General features: G+C 41.3%; 1 protein-coding gene across 2 annotated transcripts in view; it reads right to left on the bottom strand.

Moving 5' to 3' along the window:
* nkd2b (NKD inhibitor of WNT signaling pathway 2b) overlaps nucleotides 1-12,241 on the bottom strand; it is a 131,510-nt gene that overhangs the window by 40,996 nt on the left and 78,273 nt on the right. For both annotated transcript variants that reach the window (XM_072560585.1, XM_072560586.1), the window contains exon 4: nucleotides 4,309-4,366. In XM_072560585.1, the coding sequence (XP_072416686.1) occupies nucleotides 4,309-4,366 (58 nt within the window). The remainder of the gene's footprint in view (nucleotides 1-4,308; nucleotides 4,367-12,241) is intronic.

Here is a 12,241-nt window from a genome sequence, read left to right as displayed (position 1 = left end):
ACTCCAACATGATTAAACAGTGAGTTGTGAGGGAGTTGCAAACTTCTGCTGACCTTTGAGCTTTCGATTGAAGACACTAATTGATAGAGTTTTTGGTAAACAAATACTTATATCCATTATGGTCTTATTCAGCCATGACTGATTAAGAGGTTGTAAACATGCATGCATCACTGGGAAGTGACATATTTTAACCCTGCATAATTGTCCCTTACAAGGCCTAAAGCTGTCCATGACTTATTTAATTAGAGCCAGCCTCTCGAATGTTTAATTCTTCACACACCAGTGAAGGAAATATAGTAAATCCCCAAGGTGGTATTGGCTGCTCCATCATCATGACTCACTATGCATGTGAATGAGCAGAAACAAGATCATTCATTCAACTGAAATATTTGCGTCAGACAAAAAAAAAACACCATTGAACAAGCGAAAGGGATAAAGGGAACTAGTTAAATAATGATGAAATGCCCAATAGTAAGCAAGCATAATGTTTTGCATTTGATTACCATGCATTACATGCAATTATAGCACTTCATGCCAACTGATTAAGTTACCATTGTCATCAGCAATTGATATCAAGTCTCCTTTTACTTGAGATGAGTTGTCTCATCTCCTGAAAGTTATAAGCACAACTCTTGGCTTTTTTTAAGCAGCTCAAACTTTTAGCTGTCAATTTATTTTGATATTCTTAAATAATGTAATTTTTGGTTAAAGTAACTGCTTGTTGCCATTTTCACTCATTCATCCTAGTAAAAAGGAAATCCTTCCCCAGCTCACCCACTACCTTCTCACCTGCTGTCTCTACCAACCCCAAATCTGCTCTAATGTCCTATATACTATCCCCAAGACGTGCAGGTAGAAAAGTAACTCAACCCTAAGCCTGCTGGGATACAAAAACTTGGCAGACCAGAGCAATTCAACTTCAGATTTTTCTTGTTTAACTGCCAGTGGACTGTGTTGGCAAAGATGGGGAATCAGCCATCTGAAGAATCAGGAAGAATGAAGACAAGAAGAGTAGGCCATTTGGGACCTTGTGTCTCCTCTGTCATTCAACTCAATCCTGGTTAATCTTGTGCCTTCATGCCATTTTCCAACACTACCCCTATAACCCAGTACGTCTTTGATAGCTAGACGAATGAGAATCATTGGGATTAAGAAAGAGATTTGTGCAGTTGATGGGGTACTGTGCGTGATGAAGTAGCATAGATGGGGCATGGGAAGTGCATGGCAAATGACGGATGAGGGTGGGAGGACTGTATTTTGTTTTATTGTAAGTTTACCGGCTGCCATAGAGATCAGTGAGGGCAGTGCTTCCCACATGCTGCCTCCACACCCACCATTGTGGCTGCCTCCCACCTTAATTTCCTTTTTGTTTTTTTTTTGGGAGGGGTGGGGGTGGGATTTGGGCTCAGATACAATTAACACCCACACCACCACCTCGCTTTTCCTCCCTCCACACCACCAACGCCCATTCAAAGTTGGAACCATCTGGGTTCTTTAGTTAGTTCTGAGTGGTGTTAGTTGAGCCAGGAATCTGCACTCTTAACATGGAAGGGAAATCCAAGCCTACATTTCAAAACTACTTCACTGGGTGTAATTTGGAAAGCAGAAAGGTGCTGTAAAAATGCAAATATTTTGTTCTTTTTAATTTTTAATAAATATACTTTTCAAAGTTCCAACAATGAGTATGTGCTTGACTTTTCTCACATAAGGATCTTGATAATCCTGATAGCACTGGTTTCACACTTGCAGCCAACTCGTTTGGTAGGAAAACATATAAAGTCTAGTTGTCAAAACTAACATTCCATTAGCTCTTCGGATTATTTTTTGAGGCAGATTACCTCTACAATATTTTAATAATCCATATCCCCAAGCTCATCGGGAAAGCCACCATTCCCAGCTTTTCAGCACATTCCCGAATGTTCTTGGAAGTGTCAAGCATGTCCACTGTGAGCTGGTGGGTGGTATGAGCAGAAACCTGCATTAACCAATACTGCAGTCTCATGGAGCTCACCCAGTTGCTATGGATAGCTCAAGGATTTTGATTTCTAGATTGGTCAAAGTGTGTTTCCCCCTCAGCCAGGAAATTGTAGGGCCAACGAGATGGGATAGGGGACTGGAGGGAAAATGGCCCACACCATTTTGGTCTTTTTTTGTTCATTAACTGCTCCCACTTAATGCTTTTGATTTGGAGATGCCGGTGTTGGACTGTGGTGTACAAAGTTACAAATCACACAACACCAGGTTATAGTCCAACAGGTTTAATTGGAAGCACTAGCTTTCGGAGCGCTGCTCCTTCATAAGGTAGTTGTCTCCTGATGAAGGAGCAGCGCTCTGAAAGCTAGTGCTTCCAATTAAACCTGTTGGACTATAACCTGGTGTTGTGTAATTTCTAACTTTTCTCACTTAATGCAGCTTCATAGATGCAGTGTAATAGCACATAGGAAAACTAGCACCAGTGGACAAAACACTGCAACAGGAGGTACTAAGCTAACCGTGTTAATCACAGCTGTTTCACTGTCAATGCAGAATATATGTTAGATGCTCTCTAGGCTTTGTGTGGACACTTGGTACTGTTTGAGGGGATATAACCATCCTGAAGAAAACAAAGACAAATAAGATTTTATGATAACCATGTATCTTCGATGTTGGATTCTACATGCACACTGGCAATGTCCAGCTCTACCTCATTGTTCCATTTCTCATCTGCTCCAGGCTCTCTGATTTGCAACGCTACTTGTCCATTAAAAAGAGCACAGAAAAGATTGACCAGAATGTTACTGGGACTGGAGGCTTTGAGTTATAAGGAGAGGCTGGATAAGCTGGCACTTTTTAATTCGGAGCATAGGAGGTTGAGCGGTTACCTTGTAGAGGTTTATAAAATCAAGAGAGGCATAGAGATGGTGAATAGCAAGGATCTTTTGCCCAGGGTTGGGGAGTTCAAAACTAGACAACTTAATTTATAAGGTGAGAGCAGAATGATTGAAAAGGGAGCTGAAGGGCAAATGTTTCACATAGAGTCTGGTTCGTATGTGGAATGAGCTGTCAGAGGAAGTGATAGATGCAGGTTCAGTTACAATATTTAAAAGGTATTTGGACAGGTACATGAACAGGAAAGATTTAGTGGGATATGGGCCAAATGCAACCAAGTGGGACTGGTTTTGTTTGGAAAACTTGGTTGGCATGGACAAGTTGGACCAACAGGTCTGTTTCCATCCTATATGACCCTTTGGCTCTACATAGTTTCAAATTTCACATTCTTTCCAGTGCCTAGCCTCCTGATTCCACCTCTAATATTATCCTGATAATTCAAAACTTCAGCTAATCTTCTGATCATCCATGTCTTTGTTACCACTAATCTGCTCTTTCAAAACTGCACGTTGGCTTAGTGGTTAGCAATGCTGCCTCTCAGCGACAGGGACCCAGGTTTGATTTCAGCCTCGGGTGACTCTGCACATTCTGCGTGGGTTTGCTCCGGCTTCCTCCCGCAATCCAAAGATGTGCGGGCCAGGTGGATTGGCCATGCTAAACTGCCCATAGTGTTAGGTGTATTAGTCAGAGGGAAATGGGTCTGGGTGGGGTTGCTCTCCAGAGTGTCAGTGTGGACTTGTCGGGCTGAAGGACCTATTTCCGCGTTTTAAGGGAAACTAACCTAATCTAATCTCTGCTGGTCAGTTTCCCACCCTCTGTAAACTTGATCTCATCTGACACTTGGAGGCCGAAACCTTAACTTGCACAGTTCTGTTTACCATTCACCCCTTTCTCACTAACTCATTCTGACTTCTGACTCAGTAACCTATCGCTTTGAAAATCCTCATGCACATATGCCATGGCTCATAAATCCAAATCACCATTACCTCCTCCAGTCCATCATACAGACAATATGTCAAATTAATATTAAAATAAACAGATTAAAAATAAAAGGGGTTACACTGGATTTGGTTTTTTGTTCAGCTGGCTGTGGGACTGCGCCTTAATAGCTTACACTTTAGCTGTAAACATTGGTAGATTTCATTGCTTTAAAAGGAAAATCATGCTCCTGTTAAGTAAGTGAGGATATTTGACTAGGGTGAGGATGCTATACAAATGCAATAAGTGTTGAAAACTCTCAGCAGATCAGATGATGGCTAAAGATGGTTTTGAGTGACAGCCTTCATTGGGTCATGTGCTTTTAGGGACTTGTCCACACAAAACAATATCAAGATCCCAACTCATAGGCTAAATATTTATTGTCTGCTTTTTTTTAAAATTGATTTTCAGCATTTGTAGTTTAATTTCACAAATAACAACAATAATTCATTCTTCACTCACCCTCCAGGGGGCACTGGTCATCAAATAATTGTCCTTTCAATTCTCCATTCAATACCTCCTGCAGGAGAGACAGAAAAGGAACATATTACAGACAAGGAACAGACGTATTTGAATAGAAAGGAACCTCAGTCACTGAATCATTAACACAAAGGATAAGCACTTCCCTGCAGAGAGGACCTCGAATGAAAGCAGCAACAGATCCCAGTAACGCACTTTGTGCCTAAAAATCAAAATACCTCAAAACAATCCCACAAGTGAACAATTGTTTGAAAGAACTCATTTAAACCTCTCTTCTTGTTTTGGAGGAGGAATGGTCTTCAAACACAGGCAAGGAACTTTACTGATAGTTTCTGTGCATTTCAAATTTTATAAATAGCTGTGCACATTCAGCTCATTACACCCATGCTATACTTCTCGCTCTTGATTAGATTCTCTACAGTATGGAATTAGGCACTTTGGCCCAATAAGTCCATACTGACCCTCCGAAGAGGAGCCCACCCAGACCCATTCCCCTACCTTATATTTACACCTGACTAATGCACCTAACACTATGGGCAATTTAGCACGGCCAATTCACCTAACCTGGACATGGATTGTGGGAGGAAACCAGAGCACCTGGAGGAAACTCACGCAGACGCGGGGAGAATGTGCAAACTCCACACAGACAGCCACCAGAGGCAGCAATCAAACCCAGGTCCCTGGCACTGTGAGGCAGCAGTGCTAACCACGGAGCCATCCCCTTACTTCCCCAGATCGCTTCTCATATTTTCCTGTTTTTCTCCAGTCCCCATTTACAAACTGTTCTGACTCCAAAATATTTTGTGAGGCCATGAAATGCTTGACCAATTTGCCATTCAAGAAAATTCTCAGAATTTCACTCTGCATTTGGAAATGAAATGTAATTAATTAATATTCTCTAACTACCAAATCACTGGCCAGTGGAACATTTCTTACTCCACATTTTAGCCTTCAAAGGTTTCCCACAATTTTGCACACCTCTATCTTGATTGCCTCATAACCTTTTGTGTTCTAACAGATGGACTGCCAATGCATTTTAGCGTCTCCCCATAGGTACAGCCTCTCACTTCTTATAAATGTGAGCTGTGTTTTCTCCACAGCCAGCAGTTGCTCAAGGCACGACGTCTGGACATCATATTCTAGGTTAGCCTTGACTGACAATTTACACATTACATTTATCATTACCTTTTTAAATTTGCACTTTATGATGCTATTCATAAATTTGTTTAAAAATAGAAGTTTATCAATAGGTCACCCGAACCCCATTGACTGCCTTGTTCTATATTCTGATTGTGGTCTCTTGTGCACTCCTGACTTGCGTAGCCCTATCACTGAGTGACCACACCTTCACCCATCCCTGTTTATGACATTAAAACATGGGGAAGTTACAGATAGAGCCAAGAACACCGAACAGTACAGCACATGTATAGGCCCTTCAGCCCACCATGTCCGTGCTGACCATGATGCCATTCCAAATTAATCCCATTTGCCTACTAATGGTCTGTATTCTTGCCTGCTCATGTGTATGTCCAAACGCCTCTTAGACCTTACCATCGTATCTGTTTCTACCATTTCCCCTGGCAACACATTCCAGGCAGGAACCACGCTCTGTGTGAAAAAAAAAACTTGCCTCGTCCATCTCCTTTAAACTTTCCCCCTCTCACCCTAAACCTATGCCCCCCAGTATTTGACATTGCCACCCTGGGAAAGAGACTCTCACTATCCACAGCCTATCCATGCTTCTCATAACTTTATATACTTCTATGCCGCCACTCCTCAGTCTCTTACCCTCTAGCAAAAATAATCAGATTGTCTGACCTCTCCTTATAGCTAATACAGCCCAATCCAGGCAACATCCTGATAAACCTCTTTCGAAACCTCTCCAAAGCCTTCACATCCTTCCTATAGTGTGATGAGCAGAACTACACACAATAACCAAAATGTCACATAACTAAAATTCTACACAGTCGCAACATGAATTCTCAAATTTTATACTCAGTGCCCCAACCAATGAAGGCAAGCATATTAAACATCTTCTTTATCACATTACTCACTTGCGTTGCCAATTTCAGGGAGCTATGGGGACTTGGATCCCAAGATCTTTCTGGACATCAATGCTCCTAAAAAGGTCCTGCCATTTACTGTATACTTTCCTTGCATTTGACCTCCCAAAATACGTCACCTCATACGTGTCTGGATTAAACTCCATCTGCCCTTTCTCCACCTAATCTTCCAATTGATCTATATCTTGCCGTATCCTTTGACAAACTCCCTCACTCTCCACAACTCCACCAGTTTTTGTGTCATCTACAAACTTACTAATCAGACTACTTAACACTTTCACTAAAATCATTTATATATATGTTAGAAACAAAGACGTCACAGAACTCCAGTCATCCCCTCCACAACTACCCTCTGTCTTCCATGACCAAGCCAATTTTATATCCAGCTTATCAACTCATCATGGATCCCAAGTGACTTAATCTTCTGAACCAGCCTACCATGTGAGACCTTGCAAAATACTCTAGTAAACGCCATAGACACATCCACTGCTCTACCCTCAATCATCTTTGTCATTCCTCAAAAAATTCAATCAAGTTTGTGAGACAAGATCTCCCCTGCACAAAACTATGCTGACAATCCCTAACAAGTCCTGTCCCTAAGAATCTTCTACAATAATTTCTCTAATGTAAGGCTCACTGGCCTAGAATTTCCTGGAATATCCCTGTTGCCCTTCTTAAACAAAGGAACAACTTTGGCCAATCTCCAGTCTCCTTGCACCCTGCCTGTGGCTAACAAAGATACAAAAATCTTTGTCAAGACTTTAGTCACTCTCTCCCTTGCCTCTCAATATCCTGAGATGAATCCCACCAGGCCCTGGGGATTTATGTACCTTAATGTTTCTCAAGCCACTCAATACTATATCCTTCTTAATATTGACATGCCCTGAAATATCAACATACCCATCTCTACTCTTATCATCATCCCTGTCCTCCTTCTTAGTAAATACTGAAGCAAAATATTCATTAAGGACATCACCAACTTCCTCTGACTCTACATGTAAATTTCATCCTTTGCCCTTGAGCAGACCTACCCTTTCCTTAACTACCCTCTTCTTCAAAATACACATAGAAAATGCCTTCGGATTCTCCTTAATCCTACTTGGTAAGGATATTTATGGCTCCTTTGGTACTCCTAGTTCCTCATTTAAGTTCTTTCCGACTTCCTTTATATTCCAAGAGCCTTGACTGATTTCAGTTTTCTAAACCTTACCTATGCTTTCTTTATCTTTTTGATTAAACTTTCGACATCTCCTGTCATCCAAGGTTCTTCAATCTTGCTATCCTTATCGTTAATCTTCTCAGGATCATGCTGGTCCACTGAACTCTAAGTAAACTGCCTTTTAAAGTACTCCCACATGTCAGATCCTCAAATAGCCACCCCTAAGCTAATTCCTCCAGTTCTTGCCAAATACTGTTGTAATTAGGCTTTCCCAATTTCCCTGAAGACTGATTTTATTGTATCCATTTCGATTTTAAAATTTGAATGATCACTATTCCCAAAATACACTCCCACTGAAATTTTGATCACCTGCCAAGCTCATACTCAAATCCAGTACGGCCTCTTCCCTGTTTGGGCATATTGTTTCAAGAATCCCTCCTAGATACACCTAACAAATTCTGGCCAATCCAAGCCTTTGACACTAAGGCAGTTCCAGTCAATATTGGGGTAGTTAAAATCACCCATTACAACGACCTTGTTTTCACATCTTTCCATGATCTATCTATATATCTGTTCCTCTGTCTCCTATTGGCTATTCAGAGGACTATTGGATAACTATGTTGTGGTGATTGCACTTTTCTTATTCCCGGTTTCTACCCATATGGCTTTGTTGGATGAGATCTCATCTCTTGGTGCAACTGTGACATTCTCCTTAGTCAGCAATGCAACTTCCCTTTGTTGTTGTGTCCCAATAGTTTTACCAGACCATAGGGGCTGCTCTCATTGAAGAGAAGTGACTGGTGGTGATTTAACCTGAGGGCCACCAGTCCTCAGGCGAGGGACGAGGCCGAGAAGGAGAGTCCTTCATTGTAACCTCAAAACGGTGCTGGGAATTGAACCCATGCTGTTGGCATCATCACAGCTCTGTAAACCAATGATCCAGCCAACTGAGCTACATTAATTGCATCTCCCCAAACCCTTTCACATCACTCCTGATCTCACCCATAACATCTAACCTCTGGGATGCTGAGCTGTCAGTCCTGTCAATCTCTCAAACAAGTTCCTGTAATGACTACAACAGTGCAGTTCCATGCACTGATTCATGTTCGAAGCACATCTCCCTATCTTGTTATAGTGCTTTCATTACTCTGGCCCTGCTTGCTGTTCTTGTTAGACTTACTTGACATAACTACGAGCTTCATCTCAATCAATCCACATGCAGATCTATTATTCTGGCTTCCCCACCACCCACCACCTGCCAAACTAGTTTAAACCCTTCTGGATGACACTTGCAGACCTCCCTGTACCTTGGGCCAGAAATGATATATATTGCAAAACATAGAAGGGAAAAAAAACAACACGCCGCTGATGGCATGAGAGTTTTTCTTGAAAATCGCCAAGTCAACCTTTTAACTGAATTCTTCATTAAAATTACACAAAGTTTACAGAAAGCAATTGGCCCAAGTGATAAATAGCTGGTATGCCCCCCACACACTTCAGCACACCCACCTAGTTGTTGCTCCCTTGTGTACTTTCAAGGTTCCCCCTAACAATGCAATGTAAATCATTTGACAGGAACAGAATCAACATGTGTACCTCTTCAACCCCACTTTCATATTTGAAACAGTTCCCAAGTCGATGACAGGCCTAAACTCTGGCCCTCCCCATGCATTAGAATGTGCACCTGTAACTCACTCATTTACTCAATCGATTATTCTTGCCTGTGGAATTAAAACTACCCAGTGAAATCTGAGAAACCCGTAATCTCTCTTTCTGACTTCTAATGGGGCTCCCGCTTTCTGACAAGTGCTAGTGACTTGTTTCAGTTCAATCTCAGCAAATATCCAGAAGATTTTTCTCCCCTGTCCTTGACTTTCCAAAACACTTTTCTCAGACACCTTCTCTTCTGTTAACACCATCGTGAATCATCTGCAGTATGCATGCAAGCCTTTGAAGTCTCCCAGGCAGAGGGAGGTGCATAAACAATTTCCAAATCTTTTGGGAAGCAGCCGTCATTGATCAGGAATTCTAGCAAGGGATCTTTCAGGATTGAAGTACACACACATGGCAAAAAGAGTTTCTTTCTTGTTTCTCTTGCTATGAACAAAAGGGAACTGGCAAAATGACAAGAGCTTGAGCTGGGAGAGAAGGCTTTGTTGCAGGCAAATAGCCAAATCTCTCCTTTGTCACCACAAACCCATCATGTTATCAAGGCTCGTGTGAGATAAAGGACAAGATTATGAAAATAAATCAAAATGATTTAGGCACTAGTTCAGAGGAACAAAAAGACCAACTCCAATTTATGCAGTTTTATAATTGGACTCAGTTAGAGACTGGCAGCTTTACTTAATTAAGAAGTGTCAGGATTAATTTTTATAAATCTACGGTTGAGATTTGATAAAGTTATGTCTGAACACAGAGGTAATTTCTTGATCAAATTCACAGAATTCTTAGGAATATTATTGGGCAGATGGGAGAGGAAACGCTATGGATAAATGTTTCACTGCCTGCTGTTTTCTCACAATGGTCAATTGTAAAGTGCTACAGATTGTTCAAACAAGGCTGTAATGCCACAAGGGACTGCTCTTCAGTTTACAGGTCTTGCACAGGATACAAAAGCCAGTTCTGACGACGTTCTCTACAAAATCTAGCTGAGTTTTCGTGTGAACAGTGCAAACTCTCCTTAGAGTGTTCAAATGATGCACTAGTATGGAGTAGAACATGAAATACAACAATTTCTGATGAATAAGTAACCCAGGGGCAAGGGCATAACATCTCAGCTCCAAAGAACAGAAACCTACATTTATTCATAGATTTCTACAGTATAAGAGACTACCATTCAGCCTGCCGTACAACTGCTGGCTCTTTGAAAGAGTGATATAGTTAGTTCCACTTCATGACAAGTGCAGCCCTATCATTTTTCCTCTTCTAATACTTACACCACTTGAATTTAGCAAGTTACTATTGAAACTGCTTCAACCACCCTTCCTGCAAATTGATTGCAGATCGTCATCACATTTCTAGAACATCATACATATTCTCAAGAAATTCCAGAGTAATTTACAGACAGGTAGGGCTTTATTGACAGCATAGTGAATATGCTTCAAAGTAGGAAAAAAAGTAATTGTTTTTGATAGCATTGGATAATTGTTAGTGGAGATGAATTCCCTCTCAAATTTTCTTCAAAATAGGCTCATGTAATCTTTTACATCGTCCCAAATGGACAGACAGAGCTCTGAATTGTCAACTCGACCAAAAGATGGCAACTAACAGTGCAGCTCTCCCTTCAAATATGGTGCAGCGCATGTGTCAGAGGCCTTGGAATGGAATTTGAAACCCCGACTTTAAGATCCAGGGTTGACTGAAACAAACCGGCAGGTTATAGGCAATCAGCAGCTGGCTCTACATCACTTCCCCCATTACCATTCCTATTTCCATTGAAGCCTACGGAATTGATCCAGGAAAGTCGCAACACAGGCTGATAGACCCACTCCTGCACCATCATCAAATTAGCATCCATGTTTCTGCGACACATCTGTATCTGCATTTCAAGTTGAACAGGCTGGATAGGTTGAGATTGTTTTTATTTGCATGTAGGAGATTGAGGGGTGACCTTATAGAGGTTTAAAATCATAAGGGGGTTGAGAAAGGGTGAATAGCAGGTGTCTTTTCCCTTGCATTGGGGATTTCAAGACCATGAGGCATATTTTTAAGCTGAGAGGAAAAAAATTTAGAAAAAACCTAAGTGGCAACTTTTTTTTAACACAGACAATATGAGGAATGAACTTACAGAAGATGTGGTGGATGCAGGTACAATTACAATATTTAAAACACATTTGAATAAGAAAAAGAATAAGAATTGTTTGGAGAGATACGGGCCAAGTGCAGGTAAGTGGGATGAGTTCAGTTTGAGTTTGGACTGGCTCGACCAAAGGGTCCCTTTTCATGCTATATGAATCTATGATTATAAGTTACTGAGACCAACATGATCAAGACAAGCTCCCTTAAACACCGTAGGAAAAGACAGGCATGAAGATACAGGTGTTAAGATTAACATTGACAAAAAACAACATTAAAACAAAGCAATGCCCCTTTTAAATTTTGTTTGTTGTGTGCAACCTATATTTTTCAACAAATAACACTTTTCAATGTCTTGCTCTGAGCAGTGTTTGCAATACCTTTCAGACAGGGACAACACAGCTAGCTTTGTAGTAAATTATCTCACCTCAGTATTCCTCAATATCAGTGACCAGGGTCCAGCATGTACCATTTATATTAGGAGATTAAGATCTCAGACAAATCATATGTCCAAAAAACTGGATCTGGGTTACATTCGGGAAAGCTTCTGTGCAGTGAAGCTTTGAAACCGACTGCTCTGATTTACTTAATACACGCACAGACACAAATCAAAAATCAGAAGAGAGAGCCAGTTGACTGTTCCCCAGATCTGTGGAATCATTGCCGATCGCCTTTCAACTCCACCATTTCCAGCCTTTCATGTAGAGTCAGGTTGCAAGGCAGCTGTCATCACTTGGAGGGGAAGAATAAAGGACCAGGTGACATCAGCCCAAACTCTGCAATGACTCCCATTGCCAGCAAACCTCCCCTTTGCATTCCCAAGGAGCCGGTAACACTATAGAGCTTTGTTCAACACTTCCCTTCAGAAAGGTGACCTTTATGAGCTACTCATTTC

The sequence above is a fragment of the Chiloscyllium punctatum genome, chromosome 41, assembly GCF_047496795.1.
Source record: "Chiloscyllium punctatum isolate Juve2018m chromosome 41, sChiPun1.3, whole genome shotgun sequence".
NCBI lineage: Eukaryota > Metazoa > Chordata > Chondrichthyes > Orectolobiformes > Hemiscylliidae > Chiloscyllium > Chiloscyllium punctatum.
Note: the sequence above shows the minus strand (reverse complement) of the source record. Positions and strands in the feature narration are given on the sequence as shown.